This window comes from Patagioenas fasciata, chromosome 1, assembly GCF_037038585.1.
Source record: "Patagioenas fasciata isolate bPatFas1 chromosome 1, bPatFas1.hap1, whole genome shotgun sequence".
Taxonomy (NCBI): Eukaryota; Metazoa; Chordata; class Aves; order Columbiformes; family Columbidae; genus Patagioenas; species Patagioenas fasciata.
The window spans coordinates 126,464,909-126,486,227 of NC_092520.1; the positions used below are offsets into that span (position 1 = coordinate 126,464,909).

A 21,319-nucleotide genomic window follows, 5' to 3' on the forward strand; every position below is an offset into this window, starting at 1 on the left:
TAACTCATGTGAAAGCGGGAACGCCTGGGGCTGTGTAGAGATGCGATTGGCTCCCTTTTCTGTCGTTTACCGCTCAGCCACGGAGCAGAATGGCTGCTAGGCACGGAGGGGGGCGGTATCGCGCACGCGCGGAACGTGGAGAGCCGCTGGAGGAGGCTCCCGGCGCCCGGCTGACGCCACAGGCGCGTGCGGCTCTGACGTGCCCGTGCGGAGCCGCCGAAAGCGCCGCCCGGAGAGGGGAGAGCTGGAAGCGGCGGCAGGTCAGTGCCGGCCCCGGGGAGCGGCGGCCGTGCCCGTCCTGCGGCGCCATCCCGGAGCCAGCGGACTTACCGCGCGGGGAACCACGCGGTGCGACAAGGGGAAGCGACCGTGCGCCCCCTCCCCCCAGCTCTGTCTCCCGCGGGCCGCGCCGCGGTGGGTACCTATGGCCCACGGGGACCCCTGGCTCCAGTTTTGGGTGTTGCTGAGGGGCCTGGCATGCCGGCTCCGCCCGCGGGAGTCCGTACTCCCCGCGCGTTTGCGGCTGGGCCGCTGTCCTGGGGCCTTGCTTCGCTTTTGGCTCCAAACCACCATCTGCCTCTCCTCGTGTGCAGCTTATAGTGGATTTCTTGTTTGTGTGTGTTTAGTCTCATGTCTTTACAGGAGCCTACGCAATCGGGTGTCTGAAGCTCACACAGACAAGCCGTACAAACAGTATAAGGGGCTCTCCACTTCTCTTGGCTTTAAAGCTTAGTCTGCTGCTACAGTCCAGTCTGTGCAATTTGTAATTGGAAGGAAGCTACAAGATTATGGGAAGCTGAGGAGTAAGTGATACTGTAACAAATATAGGGTGCAGTGAAATGAGCTGGATGTGTTGGGTCAGCAGCCTGTTGCTGTCGAAACAAACATCTTTAAGCTCATTCCTTTGTGCCCTATTTGGCCATCGGCTGAGCCATACAGTGAAACCATTTAGCTCTCCAGGTCAAGAAGATATTTTCTTTATGGGCTCTAATTTTCTTATGGCTTCATGAGCTTGCTGGTTCCCTGAGAAGGTGATGAACATTACATCTCAAAATGGCACTAAGCCGTTAAATGGGTGCAACTGGCAAACTTGTGTTACAAGTGGCTCAGAATGAATAAGGAAGATTGGCATTCTGAAAAGCTTGTTCAGCAGCGCACAGTTAAGCTACCTTTTCATGAAACATAAGTGGCTTAATATTTTTCAGCCACTGTTGAAAAACCTGGAAGGAAAAAAAAAGGTATTTTTCTGCCTTTTAGTGGTGCAGATTGGGCACTGGAAGATCTTCTGAGTGCCAGTGCTGGCACGGGAGATGGTAAAGCCATGTGCTTGGGAGAGGAGAAAATACCCTCTGGCAGCAATAAGGGATGATGGGAGTTTCATTCCTGCCTTCCACTTCCTTTAAGATACTATTTATGGCTCACTTTCACACAGGATGCTTAGGGAATTATTCTAAAGAAGAAACCACGTGAATTAAAGCTACCCTGGAATATTGTTATTTAGTTTCTCTGTTTCTTTATTCCTTACATCCACAGTATATACACTTCGGTGCTACACCTGGGTGCACTTAGACTTTCCTGAACCCAATGCTTTCATAAATCTTTGTATTACTTTCTGGAATTCCTGAAAGTCAGACAATACCACTCACATCATCTATCATGATGAGAAGTGTCATAATCCAGGGTATGAAAAAAATTACTGCTTTCGTCCTATCAGAAACTTAACAAGGAATGCTGGTGTTAAGCCCGCTGTACCTCAGTGTAATCTTGACTTCTTAGGCTTGAAATTTGTGAGAAATCCTCTTTTCTTTCCTTAAAAAAAACCCCAAAGCTTAGAGCTTCATTATGTGAGGGGAAATGTCTCCAAAATAATAGATATTCTTCTACTGGTATATGTTCAAATCAGAGTTTAAATTTTAAGAATTTCTGATGTCCATGGTTAAAATGTTCTAGTAGCTTCACATTACAATTGATTAAACATCTTTGCCATCATGTGGGGAAAGCTCACTCTTCTACATCCCTAGCTGTGCGTTCTACTCTCTGCTTTGTATAGATTCTAGTCTGGTAACATAAATTTCGGTTCTTGAACTTTTCCTCCTTGCCTTCCCTGTAAAATACCTTACTTTTTTTTTTGGTATGTTTTTCATTTTTTTCTCAACTTGGTTCACCTTGCTACATGAATTGGCAACTATCAAAATTATCACAGAATGGCAGGGGTTGTGGCTGAACGCTGGGAAGGAAAAAAAAAAAACAAACTTCTTTGAGGGAGGGAGAGTATAATTTGTCTTAAGCTGTAACATGAAACTGTACCTTCACTATTCTGGCCACTAAGTTTGGTGTTCCATAAATAATTTGCTATGTTTTTTTCTACAGCTACACCTGTAAATAGTTTGTTAATGATACTGTGCATTTGAAGGACTTCTTTTTGTATATATTCACATAGGTGGTCCTTTAATTTACATCCTGAGCCTGCATTGTTCAGTTTCTGCTTTGCATGGTTAAACCTTGTGGCCTTATCTTGCGTGATTTCATATATTTTTACTTGTGAAATTAGGTGAAAATATCGTAATTTCAGCCAGACCTTTCAGCCTTTCTGTGTGTAGCTGCAGCACAACATTTCATCTTCAGGGAGGAAAACCCTTTGATACTTGTGACCTCTTGGTTTCAGTTTATGGGATGCCAATAAGAAGGCAAAATTTGAGTGAAAGCAGATGTTCTTTTTTCTTTTAATACTTCAGGGCAGTTCTTGCAATGAAAATAGATGATTTCTCATCAAGAAAGTGTGCAGGAGGAAGGCCGAGCAATGGTATTCCTGAAGCCTCCAAGGAATAGAATTCACTAAGCTTTTGATAAAATGCCACAAGACTTTGGGTTTGCAACTGATGTGGGATAAAGGCAGTTGTGGATAATAGAGACATGTTGCACACATCATCCAGTCACTACAGAGAAAGGCAAAAAAAAAAAGCAGAACTGAAAAGGGAAGATTCTGTGCCATTTTCCATTTTCTGGAAAGGATGAGTAGTGTCTGAGGTTACATTGTACAGACATTTAAAATCTTGATGGCATGTTTTCTCACTGTAGTTCTGAAATTTTTGCCTTCCTGCCCTTCACTCAGGACGATTCAAAATCGCTCCTCTCAGCTTAGCCTTGTCATGTTCTGGAAGTCAGAATTTTAAATTTTATTAGAGTGAGAGACTACGAAACTAGGATCTGATGTTTGCAAGTGCCTGCTGGAGTGGGATGTGATATATGCTGTCTCCTGGTAGCAGTCCTTACAGGTGAGGAACTCTGTTATAATCTGATTTTGATTTTTCCCGAAGAAGATGTCAGTGGTGTAAGCAAGTATTTTTTTTTTTCTTTTAAAAAAATCTTATGGCAGAAGCCTGCAGAACCATTTTTCCCAACAAATCAGGAAAACCTGGTCTCAATGATTTAGTGAAAAAGAGCACTGACAATTGAAATGAGATGTGGGGAAAAAGAGGAAGTATCTTTCCAAGTGTTAGCATAATGTCTGATAGACCTAGATTCCCAGACACCCCTGCAACTCCAAGTTTTCCTCCAGAAGAGATCTAGGGTGTTATAAAGGGTTTGTACATCTAAGGGAGTTGGAAGAGCAGTCTGCTTCCTTTTTCAGGACCCCACTTTTAAAGTATTTCCCTTGTCAAATATATGAACAGTGAGACTTGAAGTTACACATTAAAACAGGGTGATGTTCACTTGCAGCGTTGGATAAAAATCCAGGCTAATTCACTGGCTGACTTATGTTTTTATGGTTTTTTAGTTCTAGTTTAATCTACATTGTGGCTTCTATGTCTCTCCTTTTTAGTACTTTTCATCTTTTATCTCAGCTTTAGTCAGGAAAAGCAGGAAGAAAAACAGATCAAACATCCTTGGCAGAATTCCTGTTTGTGTTCTCGAAAGAATTCTTGAAATCTTTGTACATAGAGAACAGTTCACGTACTTCGTTGCATCAGGAAAGTCCTGACCAGTGGAGATGTTTTCTCAGTTGAATTTTTGGCTTCTATACGGCCTTTGGTTCCATCATACTGAGTGTCTTTTTGCGGTCACTTGCTCTCCTCTTGATTTCCTTTCTGACATCTCTAGTTATGCTCAAGACCTCTGTCTCATGCACTTTTACTCAACCTGGAGTATGATCTCTATTTTGCAGATTATACGCTGTGTTTCTTCACCCAACAGATCCAATACTAATGTGTAACTGTAGATCTCTCTTCCCAGTGTTGTCCTTTATAGCCACATCAGTATTTGTTGTTGCATTCAGAGCAATTAAAAAAAAAAAAAAGTTTTTAGGATTGCTGTCCTCCTGTGGTAACATACACAGATCTACTTTCCTCCTATACCCGTAATACTGAATTGTATTCATATAATTACCCAGAACAATTCCCCAACAGCTGTCTTTTAATAAAGCCTATGTTTAAATTCTGAATTTTTTATTTTTGGTCTTTCTGAATATCATCCTGTCCAGTGTGCTTTATTATTGGTGCTCTAGGTGCTTACTGTGTAGTGGTGCATATTGGACGTTATTTTTCTTTTTTTTTTTCCTTGACAATGTCCGTTGATGTTTATACATTATTAAGGTCGGTACAGACATTATTATAAAACAGATGCACGTCCATTAAAACCTTATTAGGAGATGTTATCATATTTCTTTGCACACTTAATTAATTCAGGCTTGACTTACTGCTTCAATGGAAGGTGAAATCACTGTTCAAGGATGAAGTGGTAAAGTCCCCCATTCCCTCACTTCTCTATTTTAAACTAATATTTTTGTGGCACTGGTTATAATTTGTGAGCTGGATCACTGTCTTTCTTGCCGGGTGCAAGGTAGTAAGGATTTGCAGCTCATCTGCTGTCACCTGAGATTCTTTGTGGGCCAAATGTCAGGCTTTCCTAGAGAAACAATTTGTTACATGCTGGCTTGATGAGTTCTGGCAGCAGTATATGCCATTGTTCTGGATCATGTAGTTTATATAAGAACATGATTATCAAGGATGTGGCAAAATATGTCCTTGATCCAGCCATACAGATCTTGTTTGAGCCTTTGCTTTTGATTAGGCCTCAATGTAATATAAAAACTGGTGTTTGCTGAACATGTGTCCATGCTTATTTTTAGAACTAAGTTAGTTGTGTTCAGCATTGTTGACTTTCATGTAGCAACAATTGACAAGGGTGTTCTTTGGTGGCTTTAGTTCTTTTTTTTTTTCTTCCTTAAAGCTGACACTAGCCAGTTGGTTGCCTCACCCAAAGGCTGTCTTCTGCAGGACTTAGAATTTAATCCATGTTAATCAACTTTTTGAAGTGGAGTTTAATGGAAGAGAATGGTTTGTGGTGGTTTCAGAAGCTTGTATTTCCACATATCCATGCCTGGAAGAAAACCAGTGGTATATTCAAGATGCCCGTTATTATCTGAGGATGTAGAAGATTTGGATGTCACTAAAAATCTCCCAGTAAAGGAGAAGAAGTAATTGTGCAAAAACACCTAGTCCCACTAGATGAAAAAGATAAATTTATACAGATTGACACTAAGAAATATTATTAAATCTCTATTGCTGGAAAGTGTGTACTCCTAGAGGTGGTTTTATTTATTGGTCCCTGGTAGGTCTCAGTTTAAGCTGTTTGAGTGCAGCATTTGGGAAATTGTGCCGTAAACCTGTTTTGAAAGCGGCTGTGGAAATCGGCAGCTCACTTGTCAAAGAGATTCGTGCAGAGAAAATGCTTTCCATCAGCTCTCAGATGAGGTATACAGAGTGAGTTGTCCTTATTTAAAACTACTTTTCTCCTTTTTAGTTACAACTGATGTTCTGAAGGTCACTGCGCCCACTACAATTTGCTTTGCCAGGTTTTCCTGCAAGGAATTTTTAAGGGACAGTGAATTGGTGAGGATAGAAGGTTTGTTTGTTTGTTTTTGAGATCAGTACTTAAAAACCTTTTGACTTTCTAAATTTGACTCTAATTCTGGGGTGCCAGGTTTTATTTAAAATTGATCTTTACATTAATGTTATTAAACTCTGAAAAGGATTTAACAATTTGAATAAATAAAGACTTCTGGCCAGCTTCTGCATTGACATTGTTTTATATTAATAGTATCGCTGTGTTGCAGATAGATTCAGTCAAAAGCAAGATTTATCTTTAAGTGACTGAAAGACTATAAAAATACAAACAGAATGAAATTGATTTTCAAGTACTGTGTCCTGTGATGGTATTCAGATTGGGTCTAACTTAGAAATTTAAAAATACTATTTGGATAACTCATCATGGGGCATCTTTTATTGCTAATGCTTTTACTTTTAATGCAGAGCTCTACAAAACTGTCCTTTGTGTGAGGCAAATCATTGTGTTTCTGGCATGTAAAAGAAAGCTAGCTGATTCTAGTTGTACTTGTTTCACAGCTAATTCATGCCATGGTAGACATATTTCAATTTAATTTCCTTGAAGGGGAGCTGGACATCTGAGCATTGTTTTCTGTAGGCTATTCTGAGCTTGCACACCAGCAGTCAACAAATGTTGTTAATTTCATTTCAATTTGAGCATTGTGAATACCATTTGGCTGTAAGTTAGAAAAAAAGAAAAGCTCAAGCAGGGAAGCATTTTAAAATAAAAGTATGAAAGTGTGTTGGTTTTTTTTTAACCAAACAGCAAAAAAGAGTGGACCATCTTAATTTACTTACTGTTAAGCTCCACAATGCACAGGCTAATTGCTTTCCAGTTGCACTAGCCATAACCCTTAAGTGGAACGTACCGCCGCAGTTGCAGAAGAGGGTCGGGGTTGGAAAGAAGTAAAGCTTCAGTGGGTAATGTTGCTTAAAGTTTTCTGAGAAGGCAGTGTTTTTCATAAAAAAAAAAAAAATCCAAGCAGGCTATTGTGGTAAATGATCACAGATTTTTCAGCAGTCTTAGCTGATGAGTGAGTCATCAGCTGCTTGCATACTTGTACAGCTTGGTGATTTCAGAGGGATGTCTTAGTGTGGGGTGTACAGAAAAGTTCTAAAATGGGGTTTGTTGAAAAGGATCTTGCATGTTTTATGATAGTGATGAAGAAAATAGCATATCTATCCAGATTCTTTCTTCTGGTGTTGACCTTCTCTTTCCTTTATTTGAGACTTGAATGCTATGGAGGTACATATACAGTGTGTGAAATGCATAACAGAAGTGAAAATTGAGATTGACAGAGTTGTACTATTTATGATATTACTTTACAGATAAAAATTGCTTAGCAATGATGAACAAAAAAATTAAGGTGTGGGGTTCTTCAGTTGAAGAAACCTTTTGCTTAAGAAATGGTTATTCATATCCTATACTAGCATAGAAGTCTCATATTGAAAAAAGCTAATCAAAGTCTTATTTGAAGTTAACTGAAAGTACAACCCACTGAATAGGTATTTTAAAAGCACCTATAATACTTCATGCTTATTTTGAACATTTCATACATGGAAACCCAAGTGCATTATGAGTGGAGGGGAATTTTGTTATTGCCTAGAGATGGACAGACTTGAAAGAGTGGAGTGAAAATGTGCAAAACCACTCTGTGAAATGGCAATAAGCCTTTGCTCTCTGCCTTATGGAGTTGCTTCCCTTTTTCTCTCCACTAGACAAAACTGGCAGCTTCAGAGTAGTCACTGCTGTTAGTTGTCTATTGGGGCTTGATTTTTGCCTACGTGGCACAGGTAACAGTAAGAGAAATTCCTTGCATTATATGATCCTATATATGACGCTGTGGATGTCACAGAAGCATGTAATTGCCATCACCATTTGTGCCATTTGATATTAAGGTGAAGAAAAATGAAGTGAAAATACAGTATTTCTTTAGCAATTATTGTCTTGTCACAGGTAGTGCAGCAAGTTGTGGTAAGTAACTCAAAGGATACTTCATAGAATACTTTTTCTTTTTAAACACATCATCTCCTCATGTTCACTAAGTCTTGACTTTTACTTTGTTTATCATGCTATATTATCTGTGGTCTTCTAAGACCTGAATGTGAGACACTTTAAATTAAGGATCAGTCCTTTGGAAGGACCAATTTGCCCATCTAAGATCAAGGCTGAAGCAGTCTGTGATGTAGGAGTTGGTAGTGCTAACAGTTTTCATGCTGCAGATGGTTGACTAAAGTCTATTTATCAGAAAGTAAGGAAAAAGTATATCTGTTCTCATTGTGCAGCTGGGAGCTTTGGCCTGAATGCAAACCAGTCTCTACTGGCAAGCTGTCCTTGTATAATATCTCTGTCCAGTGATGTCTGAGGACTAGAAGCAGGCAGGGCTACTTAGAGTATGATCAAGTGACATCAGCCGGGGTCATAAGACTGTTCCTCTCTTGGGCTGTCAAAGGACATTTCTTGCTGTAACCTTTTTCTACTTCTCCCAAGCTACAAGTCTTAACTGATCGCAAAGCTGTCTGCTGGAGCTCGGCTTCAAGACAGCTTTCTTATTCTAGTTCTGTTGCTGTGACTGAGTAGAAATGAAATTTGCCGTATGTTATGGTACCAGTTTCTTGTGTGCTTTTTTAAAGTTTTCCATTATTTTGTTTTGCATGAGAGGTACCGTTTCCTAATTCTACTTCTGTAGCATTGGCATTATTAACACCTAAGGAGGCAGTGCAGGGCTTGGGGAAGAGAAATAGAAAACACTCCATCCTTTTCTTTGCTCTAAGTGAGAAAAATAAAAACTTCTGTAGTCAGAAGACTAGCTAAGAATCCATGTGCTTTTTTCTGTTGCAGTATACATGAAGCTCAAGATCTGAACCTGCTATGACTGACCCAGACGTCCTCACTGAGGTCCCAGCAGCTCTCAAACGTCTTGCCAAATACGTGGTGCGTGGCTTTTACGGCATCGAACATGCTTTGGCTCTGGACATTCTCATCAGGAACCCATGTGTGAAGGAAGAGGATATGTTAGAACTCCTGAAGTTTGATAGGAAGCAGTTGCGTGCTGTTCTCAACACCCTCAAGGGTGATAAGTTCATCAAATGCAGGATGAGGGTAGAGACAGCTCCAGATGGCAAAACCACCCGTCATAACTACTACTTTATCAACTACCGCCTTCTGGTTAATGTGGTGAAGTACAAGCTGGACCACATGAGGAGGAGGATTGAGACAGATGAAAGAGACTCCACCAATCGCGCCTCTTTTAAATGCCCCATTTGCTTCAGCACTTTCACAGACTTGGAAGCCAACCAGCTGTTTGACCCCAGAACAGGTAAGTTTACAGGTAACAGAATGCTCTTGTTCTCTCCTTTGTCTGTAAATGCAGGAGATTAAGGAAACTAAGTCTTAGGAAAATTCTCTTGAGTTGAACTGGAGCTAGAGGGCACTCTGTTTCTGCAGGTGGTAAGTGTTTGGGCAAAATACATAAGTAATGTATACAGACGTACACAGTCTGTACAGGCAAATAGCAGTGCTGGTAAAATGCTTGAGTGACAAGCAGTAGAGAAGTGGAGGTTGTATCGCAATTGAATTCTAGGATGAATTAAGTAATCTGTCTGTGTTGGAAGTTGATAGTTCTTCGGTATAACCTGGTCTTGCCTGTGAACTATATGGTTGGTAGTTTGCCAAGAGGCCGCATATATGGTTGACTTTGGTATGCAAAAATTTTTAATTTAGAGATGGTCATTCAAAGAGTCAGTTGTTACTGTTTGATTTTCTTCTATCCAGTTCATTATACTGCACAACCTTGTTTCCCCAGTGTAAAGCAGTCTCACAAAAGTTAAAAGAAATTAGTTATGGACTTGTCCGTGGCTGGGAGTAAACAAGGTTCTTTTTCAAGTGTGTGTCACAGTCTCAATGGAGGTGCATACCTGTCTCATGCATATGAAGTAAGAATCCTTTCTGGGTATCATTGTCTACAGGGACAGTCCAAATACTTTCTGCTTCTGTGCCAGGGAAGAAAAGGAAGAACACCTGCACCTGATGAGATCCTGTTTTGCTAGTCTAATCTGGGATTATTCTGGGGGGAGGGCAGGAAGCAGGGGTTGGGTATTAGGCTTCCACCTTTTGAATTAGTTTCTTTAAATTTTCACTTTTGAATTCTTTGTCCTGATCTTACTTTTCCACAAAAATAAAAGAGCTAAAGTCAGGATACCTCTCAGAAACATTTGGAGTGTGGTTCTTTGTGTCAGTTATCACAATGAGAATCTGTAAAAAATCACTGTTTAAGGGTAGTGAAGCTTTTAATCTAGGGTTACTGATGTCTAATCTGTTTTGGGGAAGGGCAAACACCCAAAAAATGTTGAGCCTGTAATTTTCCTTCTTTCCTGCCTCCAAAGATCAAGAACTGTGAAACTCTATTTTACTTGAACAATCATGAAGATTATATCTAGTATTAGACAAGCAGAATCCACTAAGTCAACTGAAGGTCATTGCTGTAATCCAGTGCAGCTCTCCGAGCAGAAGTTGCTCCCTCATGGAGCATCAAAACCAGCAGTGCCAACCCAGATTTTCTGGACTCACCACTGAGTATAGAAAATGCACGTGCTTTCTACAGTAATGATCCTCTGTGGCAGCTAAAGCCATGGGTGTTGAGCTGAAGGGGAGTAGTGCTTTTGCAGTTTGCTTCAGTAAGGAGAGAGAGGAGAACCTGTGCAGAGAACAAACTTGGTGGGGAGTGTGAGACACTCATCCCAAGGGGACCAGTAACACTTTGCTGGTGAATCCTCCCAGCCTGTGTGGACAGTGAGTTCCAAGAGCAAAGAATTGGCTGTTGAGCAGATGCAGAAGACAATAATGCCGAGATTTGGCTTTGACAGCAAGTCTTGTGCTCCAGGAACTGATGAGGTCAACCAAGGGTTTGTCTGCAGTACAGGCACTGGCTGTGGCTGTCTCCACAACAGAGGATCATTCACTGGCACACAGAGTGTTTTGCAGTTTTGCTGATGGAAGGCTGAGTGTTGTTTTCCCAGCAATTCCCAGCAGCTGGTTTCTGTCACTATTAATGCAAATAACAAGATAGCCAGTTTACCCTCACTTTCAATAAGAGCATACCTGTCTAGAATGTATATATATTCTGTTTCTTCTTATATGATTTTTAAGTCAATGATAGCTTAATCTAGAATAGTTCACGATGATACTGTTGCTCAAAGAGCTTTTACATGTAATACCAGTTTGGATAGGGCTCTGCAGTTACTGTTTAAGTCATAGTCTCCAAACCATGAGATAGCTGCTTGTTTCCATTCTGGTAAATGCATGAGCAATTTTTTTTTTTTTTTTTTTTGAGTAAGAATGGCTATTGTATATTGCAATGGATTGTGTTGTCTGCATTTGTTTCCTGCTCCTCTGGAATTCTGTATTAGAAAAGAACTGAGACTCCTTTTTGTCTCTCACAAAGCGAGCTCATGAGGACAAGGCACATAGAGGAACAAGGTTTATCAGCTAGTGAATAGCCATCCTTTTCCAAGGATGTCTTTAGCCCTTATCAGCACTGTACATAAACCTCTCCCAGAAGGGTAGCTGGGAGCCGCATGAATTTCAGTCACGGTTGACCTGAGCTGCTCCTGGACTGCAGCCACTTTGATAAAGTTTTGTGAATTAAAAGGCCTGCAGAGCCAAAGTCTGTTAGTCCATGGAGCAGGTAGAGCATGGAAGGCATCCTGTTTCCTAGTCTAGACCAAGCTGCATTTAAATTTGTGATTTTTTTTGTTAAAAGACCTCCTTTTTCACTATCTGCTTTTTATCTTTGTCTCTCAGGGATGGTGGTGGTTTAGATGTCCTGTGTTTTCTCCTGCCTTGCTTTTATCTTGCCTAGTTGCAACTCAAATGCAAAATCTGAGCAATTGTTGTAGACTGAATGGGTTAGAAGAGGTCATTGCTCTTGCCTTACCTTCTCGGTGATGGTGAGGAAGTTTCCAAAATCTGCCCGTGACTGTAGTCATTCTGTTGCAATTTGTGAATTAAGAGTGCTTGTGAAGAGGCTGTCCATATGTTGGATCCGTAGTGCTCTTCAATTTTTACCACAGCATCTGTGTCTGTCTTTCAGCTTTAGCAGAGGTCTGTTTCTGATAGGTTACCAGCTGTGAAATGAAGTCTTTTTTAGCTCTCTGCTTTACTGCATTTGTGAATAATTTTGAAATATATTGAGGTGTTTATTTTTTCATCAGAAGATGTGATTATTGTTGTTTTTGGAAGGTGGAAATGTGTCCGCTGAGAGAAAATAATTGATAGTAAGAAAGGTATGTTTTCAGGGCATATAGGTAGAGATGTACTTTGGTTGCTGTTCATCCAGTTAATTTGGAAAAATATTTTTGAACAAAGAGTGTGTTTGCAACTGAAGTAATTTTAAATATAGATTTAAAATGGTATGTTAACTTGAGAGTGTGATCTCTCTGTTGTTAGAAGTATTCTATGATTTTTCTTCATCCTTTTTTCTGCTGCTAAACATCTCAACCCAAAAAAGCTCCAAAAACTTACTGTATTGTCAAAGGTTAAAAAAGTATTGTCTGGTCCTCAGGGAAGTTCAAGAACAGGAATCATGTAATGCTAAAGAAACTGTCAGATGGTGAATGTCAAAGTGACAAAAATATTAGAGTTTTGCTGCTGATTCAACTCACAAAGGAATCTTTTGAAAAGTGAAAATAAACAGATGATGTGTTGCAAGAATCACTTGGTTGTATGATCAGTGAGTGCCTCCTAGCTCTAAGCATGGTGTGTCCAGGTCATGAGTTTTAGCCCCATGTGTTCTACATGATGAGCTTGAACAGATCTCCAGATACCACACTTTCTCCTCAGTGGCAGTTTTTACCATTCCTGTCAAAGAAGCAGTAACAGTACCTTCTGCTTTTAGAGGCAAACAACTTGAACACAGCCTGCTTTTATTTCGCAGAAGTTTGCTGTAGAAACTTGTAGCAAAGCCAAGAAGACCTTCCTGATTCAAGAGGTTGCAGATTTGCTGTCTGCTTATTGCCCTGGTGGTACCTTTGGTGGGAGTTGGTGCAAGCTGGGTTGTTACAGGCTGAGCGGACAGTTCTTACCCACTTTTCTGAGTATTTTGAGATCTACAGAAAGAAAAACACAAATTGTCTGTGAATGAAAAGTGTTACTTCCAGCCTTGTGCTTCAGGTGGGATGACTGAGAAAGGAAAAAGATCGTAGTTTTTCTATAAGGTCCTAATGTAAGCACTTGAAATACAGATCATTGTCTTTCACTTGTGCCATTGTCTGCTGTCAACCTGTTTTGGATATTTCATCACTCTTTGTTCCATGTGCTAGCAGTTGCATGCAGCTGCTCATGTGATGAAGCTTTGGGCAGGTGGAAAGCTGCGGCCATGCCCTTATACAAGGTAAGGACTATCTCTTGAGGCAGGGATGTACAAGAAAGAGTTTGAGTAGCAGTAAGAAGGGCCAGATTTTAAATGCATACTGTGAATAACACTGCTGAACTCTGTCTATTCCCAGACCTGGGCTGACAATGGATGCTGACCTAAGGGACACTGGGTTTTCACATCTTCTGCCTAGAGATGGGATGTTACTTCATCAGGCTCTTACACAGACCTAAGGGAAGAATTTTCTTCTCTGTGCTTTTAAATGTAGAAACAACAGCAATTTGGTTTCTGTAGGCCAATTCCTGATATTGCAGAGTAATCTAAACAGCTCAATACCATCTTGTCAATTAGCTTTAACAAAAAAAAAAAATCAGGGAGAATTAAATATGCACAAGTCCGTTCTGTGGGATGTTGGGGGGAGGATGAGAGGAACTGCATTGTCTCACCCAGAAGAGGGAGCTGTCTTCTCTATGCATAGGGGCTTGGGTAGATGAACTTATTCAATGTCACAAAATTGGAAATTATGTTGATGAGTGTGTGTTCTGTAGCATGATTAATATGATCTGTTTGGGGAAGGTCTCTGTGATGTATCCTGCCCTCATACCCTAATCATATTTGTAAATCTAGTGTAGTGTTGGAGTTGACTGTCAAATTCAAGGTCAATTTGAAAGAAAGTATGCAACTAGAAACCACAAAAGGAAGAGTAGGGATGAAGCGAAGGAGTGACAGAAACAGGATCCTGCATTGCATCACACTGGCTGTTACTCAGCCTTAGATTTCCTTAGGTATTCTAAATACCAAACTGTATCAAGATACACACCAGCACAGCAGGTGAATTTGATGTTAGAAAGAAAATATAAGACTAGACGAAGTGGTTTTTCCTCTGATTTTTTCTACCTTTGCAAAATGATCTTTATCCAGTCTTGTGTTTCTTTCACTGTGAAGAAACATCTTGATGTTAACACTATATTGTAATCACAGTTGGTCTCTCTTATGTCCAGCTGTACATTAAGTGTCCTCACCATAACATTCAGTTAGATAAGACATGCATAATAGTGGAAAGAAAAAGATGGAAGATAAGTGCATTACATGAATCAGGAAGATGATGCTGTTGAGATGTTCTTAATTGCAGTTGTAATCACTAGGGTCTTTTGTTGTTATTGGAAAGCATAGCAGCTAATTACTTTTCTCCTCTTTGCCCTCCTGCAGTTTGCTCTTGGTTTGGTGAATGATTTTGGATATAGCTATCTTAATGTTCCTGAAGATGCACTGTAATAGTAACACAGTTTGTATCTGGATCCCTTTCTTATTCTCGGTGCTGATATGAAATTTAATTTGGAAAAACAGATTAGGGGTGGCAGTATCAGTTTTACAGAAGGGAAAACAACACCTTGAATTTCATTTTAACCCCACTCATTTTACTGTCAGCCTCTCACATGTCATTTGTGTACTTCAAAACAAAATTATACATAACATGTTCAGAGGCTGGTTTTCTCTATCTGTCACAAGGCATGTTACATCACATTCAGGCATCTTCTAAGCAGCTGAGTGTTTGTATGGTTTGGGCCCTGTTACTGAGAATCGAAATTTCACTAATCTTTGATCTTTTTGCCTTGGTCTTATGTGTCGACTTCTAGAGCTAATGCCTTTTCTTCTGAGTGCTTAGCTTCTCATTTCATCCTCAGAGAACTATTCAGAACAGATCTGTCTTCTCGTTTTGAATTACTACTTCCTCGGGCAAGTTCTACTCTAGCTTCAAATCCTCCTTATCTGATCCAAATTACTTTTGAGGCTGTCCTATCTATTTTGTTAATTTTTCTTATGCTTCCCCTTATCCCTCTTTTTTGCCTTACCTTTTCTTATGAAGCTCTTGTCTCCATTTCGGTACATCTCTTTCTTGTGATCTCTCCCTTCCAGCCATTAGAAAAAATAAATCACTTAGAGCTATTTATTCTCTATATTCACACTATGTAGTCAATCCTATTTGATCTTTATGCTGTAAGTTCTTGTCCTTTAGGTTCAATGATTTACAGAACATGCATTCAGGATTGCTTTGTCTACCATGTGCTGCTATGCATGTGCTAGACGATATTACTACTACAACGAAATTCCAGCTCTTTACCAGCCAAAATAAGGACTTAAAGTCTTTTTGTAAATGGCATTCCAGAAACTTCCCTTGAAAAAGAAAGGATCCAGAGCAATTCTGTTTTGGATGACTTTAAATTCTGAAAAGATTTTTTAAATTGTTAGCTTTCCAAGTGTATGTAAACCCATCAGTGTGATTCTTCTTGACTTTACAGGCACATTTTGTTTGTCTGTGCTGCCACTGAGAGCTTTTGGCAAACATCAACAGAAGGAAACTGCCCATGCTCTGCTTAGTTTCTCTTTTTCTATTCAAATTTCTGGCAAAAGCACCAAGAGTGTTCCTGTCAGCTTTAGTCTGCTTCAGCTTGGTAAAGCCTGGAGCCACAGGGAAGGGAAAACTGAGAAAAACAGATCAGAATTAATGCATGCTTTTCTAAAAGTAAGAATACTCTTTAGAATGACTTACGTGGGATGTGTAGGTTACATCTGTAACTTGAACTCATTCCCTGCGGGTTGGACACGCTGTCTGAAAGATAACCATCTAGTCTAATCAGGGATTTCTCAGCTTGCTGGAGAAAGAGGTGATGGTAGTGTTAGAGCCTGTGCTGTGCAAGAACATCAGACTGGAGGACTGTAAGTAACTAGAGTAACTCAGAAAAGCTGTTGCCTGTAGAGTTCTGGCTGGTCCCATCCTTTTATTGCACAGAGACCTCTGGATAGTGTGCTGTGTGTCTCTTAGATTAAAAAAAAGTATCTGGTAAATGCATGCCCTGACTTAAAGTATAATTGCCCTTCAAGTAAAGGTTATCACTTCAACTTTTCTCTGGGCTTTGCAAATTGAAATAGATAACAGCGAGAAGATCTCTGTAAAGTCTGTGAATACTGCTCAGCCATTTGCAGTGATGAAAGCTGGACTGCAGCATTCCTATCTTTTACTCTAGTAACTTGCTGTTCTTTTGAAACTGCATCCTTGGTAATACTATCTGTAAAGTGTGTCATCCTTTTAGGCACGGGTATCTGTAAGAGGCATCAGGAGCTCATGTCGTCCTGTTACTGGTGTTGCGGTCTCTCTGTTCTTGGATGCAATTTGAGGGTGTAGTTTGTTGACTCAGTTGATATTTTGGTGTCATCATGGTCAAAGTGCAAAAAAAAAAGTTCTTTAATTCCTAATGAGCTTCCTTTGGATATTCCCTCTGTCCAGTTGCATCTTGCTCTGCTTACTGTCTGGCTTCATTTATCTGCAGTAGGAGGAAGGACAAACTGTCAGCTCAGAGCTACTGAGGTTGTGCATATAAGCCGGAGCAGAAATACCTCCTACTGAGAAAAGGATTCTTCTCTTCTTTTCCAGTTTTATATTAAATACATATTAAATCATCTGGTGTTTCTGAACAATCAATAACTTGATGTGTACGATCAATAAATTGATCTGTGTCTCATGCAATTATTTTGTTGAATGTTTAATTTACCTTTTCAAGAGAAATGTCTTTGGATTCTCAAAAATTCTGTTGCAGTATTTTTAACTTAGTTGACCTAAAAATGGACTGTGCACTGATGAATGATCAACATGGTGTTCCTCTAGATAATATAAAGTTGTTCTGAAGGTGCTTTTTTTTCCTTTTCTTTTTAAAGACATTAAATGTTAAATTGTGCCCCTTTTCTAGTTGCAAACCCAGGTCAGCAGAAAGGGGAAACTGTAGCATGAAATATAGATTAATATCATTGTGAAATGAAGAAGCAAATTTTGTTGATATCTTGTGAATTTTCTAGAGCTTGCTACCTAAACTATGCCCAAGAAATAAATACTTATATATGGAGTTCCACATATATATTGCAGGCTGTGATCAAGTTGCTATTTCACAACTGAGTTACAGCACTGCTGTGCCCTTAGAGCACCTTGCATGCCTCATTTGCCACTGATAACCTGCTGCGGCCCCCTGGCAGAGCTTATTAGCTTGAATCCCTTACAGAGCTCTAGAGAAATGTATTTTAAACTGCTGACTGGGTCCCTGGACTGTCTTTGTGTAGCCGTTCTTGGTCCTTGGCCAGAAAAACCTGGTGTCTTTTTGTTTCTCAAATGTGATCAGAGTAATACAGCATGGTTTGTTTTCTCACAGAGTGGTATCAGGGTTAGAGGCTCAAGTTTGTGTCCATCCTGTACTGAAATATGTCTGCCATTGTATTCTGCAGGTCAGGCATGGTGCTGATAAACTGTCAGTGTTGCCTGATGGGTGGTGAGATGGCACAGTAATACTATAGTTATGGTGGTCAAAAATGGTAAGTAACAGTGGAATGTAATAGACATCTCTGTTAATCTTTTATGAGTCTATAAATAAGTCTTGTAAGATTGAGAATTAGGTGGTAACAGGAGCATTACTATGAAATGCTTCATTCTGTAGATTTGATCAGCTTCAACTATACACGAGTTCTAAAGGGTAAAGTGGAAAGGCAAAGTATCTGTGGTCAGCTGGTATTTCTTTAAGAGGAAGTATTTTACTTAAGGATTTTTAATTTTTTAAAACATTTTCTGCATGTACTTCTTAAATGTGTCAGAGATACGTCTCTCTGCTGTGTAGAGGTGCATAGCAGAAACTTCTTGCCCATCTACCGGTATGTTCTGAAGGAGGCTTTGGGGAACCTGGAACAAAATGTGATTTAAACAAGTAGATGTGGAAGTCTTGCCAACATTACTAAGCCATACACAAACTTTAGGAGATAAATGAAAGGTGCCCAGACTGGCTTGCTGAAGCGAGTTTCATGGTAAGAGGAGTTCTGACTTACTTGATTTGTCTGTTTGGAACTTTATAGTATTTTTTTGAGGATGAAAAGTAGGTTCTTTACAGACAGAAGCAGAAGTTATAACATCTTGCAAGGTAAGATGTTACACCTTACCTTACAAGGTAAAGTGTTCTAAGTTCAGTTACTTCTTGTTAAAGAAAGATACTTTCTCAGGCTGACCTAATTTTCAGTATGTCTAGTGAAGTAATCTTCTGTTCTTTAATGTTTTTTTTTCGATGCTTGAATTTGAGAATAACTTGACAAAAAGCAGTTGTGGTTGAAGAGTGAAATTTCTTGCTACCGAAGGTCGGGAAGACAAAGGAAGAGAGTCTGTCTCTTGCCAACCTGGTAAAGTGTTCTTAGGCTGATGTGGGTTTTTGGTTTTGGGGGTGGAGTGTGTATTTTTGTTTTGTGATTTTTTTTTTTTTCTTTTTCTTTTTTGGTGGGTTGGTCTTGGGTTTGTTGTTTGGTTGTTTTGGTGGTTTGTGTGTTTGTGGTTTGGTGGGGTTTTTTTGGTTATTTTTTTGCATTTTGCTTTTCATGCTTTGAAAGCATGAATTTATTTTTTCATGTGTTGAAAAGAGGTCAAAGTTGGTCCCTATTGCCACTTAATTCTGTACTCGAGTGTACATTTGAACTTTGATCTGTGAGTTTGGACAAATATCCTTTTCCACTAATCTATTGCATTGTCTGGAAAATTAACAATTTCTCCTGTGGCAACATTCAAGCTGTTCTTTGTGTTATGTCAGTTCAGACTGGTTTCCCAGCTTGCCAAAATATATCAGTTGTATAAGCAGGTGAGAAACATAGGGTTTCTATAGCAAGCTGATCAATTGTGCTTCAGGGGCTGCAATGAGAGTAGTTTCTGGCAGCCAGCATGCAAAGTTGAACTGCAGCAGGTGCCCTAATGGAAATGCTTGATAGCTGGCAGTAATGCCTTCCCCCTACATGACAAACATACACTTTTTGCATTTGCCATCCACACATGCTCTGCCAGCACACAAAATCTGCTTCCTTTCATTCACAAGAATAAGAACTCTTTGTGTCCCTGCCAGATTCAGTCTGGTTCTTAAATGTGGTGGATGGCAATCTCAAGTGCAAAGCAATATTGAAGTTAATTTTCATATGGAGTTGCTGGTTCCTTCTACCTCTTGTGATGTTTTGGTACAAGAAATTCAGCAGCTGGTTTTCCAAAAGAGTGGCCAACTGCTGTGAAGCTGTATGCATGTCAGTGTTGTAGATAAAGGTAATGTCAGTATAGTATATGGAGAAATGTAGACACAGCATTTGGGAGACTCATCCAGAGATTTCTGTGTGGATTACAAAGTTATGAAGAGACTTTGCTTCTGCTAGCCTTCTGTTGAACAAAAAAGCTTGATCTTTCACTGTGTCTGAAGCAGTTGCATATTTCAAAAAGGTTAGGTGTATGAATTGGAATATTGTCTCTGAAATATTCTTTCTGTACCTGTGAGGCAGCCAACTACAGGGCTCTGGTGGTTGTACTTAAATGTGGCCAGATCCGCATACCTGTGGCAAAGCAACTCAAAAAAAGACAGGAGGAGGAACACAAGTGTGAATTCTTCTAGAGAGTCCTTTCTTGCCCACAGACTGCATATTGGTTGTCATTGCTTTCTGTAATCAGAAGTGCAGACAGCCTCGTGTATATAAAACTTGCAGAACTGAAATAGAGAACCAGCAGTATACACCGGTGTTGAACACATTCGTATGTAAAATATTTGAAGGGCCAAGTGTTCCACAAGCAATAGTGCTCATTCTTTTTCTTGCCAACCATGTTTTCTGAGGAATAAATAGGTGAAACTGGGAATGCATGTAGGTAATATATTCATTGTGTGTTTTTTTTTTCTTGAGTCCCATTACAAAATAAAGCCAAAAATAAGGTAAGGTTTGTATTGTTAAGCATGCTGCTCATCAGTAATCAGCTATGAACATTAAATTTGCTGTATGAGTTTATTGAAAGTTCAATATTAGAGTCTGTAAGTTCTTACCAGTACTAATCTATCATTGTTGAATAGTATAAAATTCTTAATTTCTCTTCCTAAAGTAGAGAAAAAAACGCTCTGAACTCCACTTCTCTCAGAGTTGCTCATAAATATGTATTTGAACTGTATTTTCAGTCTTGCTTTAACCATTCTAGTAATTCAATATAGCCCTCATCACTGACTTCAGGAGAACATTTTGCAGTGTAGATTTTTATCTGGAGAGTTTTGTCCTGTTGCACAAAACTTTTATCTTTTCCTTCTGGAAGTAATCGTCTTTTTTCTCTGCATCATCCCCCACAACTGTGGGCTGAAATTGAATCAAAAGAACAAAACTATGCAAGGAGTCTTCATATTGACAATTACTTGCTCTCTCAGAGAGTCAGGTTCAGTATCTTCTCCTGTCATATATTAGATTATTGGTCTGTGTGCTTCTTACTCATTCTAATTGTAGTCCTTTTTAATTAAAATGTTTTTCCCCTGCCCGTGCTCTCCAAAAAAACGGGCAGAAGAATTTTTTTTTTTAATTAATAACACGAAAAGAAGCATTTAGACTGAATGTTTATTCTGTTAAGGTCTCAACATGTAACAGAAATAGTTAATATTTGAAGAAAGAAATTCTATCGAGCTGTATTGGCTATGCAGATAGGAGGATTAATGATTTTGCTGCAGGACGATCAATCTGTTTCTCCATCTAGAGGTAACAAGCTCTTTTGCTTGAAAAGTATGAGATTTGGTGAGGAGGGAAGAGAAGAATGAAAATTGGGAGATTATGGGATCACAAGTGCAAGATGATATTCATTTTGGAAGATAAGTAAACGGGCTACTGTTCACTGTTCCACCTAACCTGTGCTCCTCAGGGAGAGGTGACAATAGCAAGAGGCATGAAACCTACTTGGTTAAGATTTGCATTTCAAAAGGATTGGCAAGGCTTTTAATTCCCTACACCAGGGATGGCCAGGAAAGGCATTTCGTCAGAACACAGCATCCTGTCTTCAATGATTAAAGGAAATCTGGATGTAGGAGGGAAATAGGCAGCAGCTTTGGCAGCATAGGAGAAAGCTCAATAATACAAAATCTCTCTGATAAAGCCAGTCTGAAATTGCACCAGGGAAGAATTATCCCCCTTTGCAGTCAAAATTTTTCTTCCTTCTGGGCTGTTTAACACTTTTATTGTTTTTCTTCTGCTTGTTCCTGGGAACTT

At 39.7% G+C, this 21,319-nt stretch overlaps 1 protein-coding gene across 2 annotated transcripts in view; it reads left to right on the forward strand.

Moving 5' to 3' along the window:
• The first annotated feature begins 111 nt into the window (after positions 1-111).
• Positions 112-21,319, forward strand: part of GTF2E1 (general transcription factor IIE subunit 1) — a 53,252-nt gene continuing 32,044 nt past the window's right edge. The window contains exons 1-2 of one of the 2 annotated variants that reach the window (XM_065859595.2): positions 112-260; positions 8,728-9,205. In XM_065859595.2, the coding sequence (XP_065715667.1) occupies positions 8,758-9,205 (448 nt within the window). In that variant the 5' untranslated portion in view covers positions 112-260; positions 8,728-8,757. The other variant, XM_065859603.2, reaches the window with a different exon arrangement.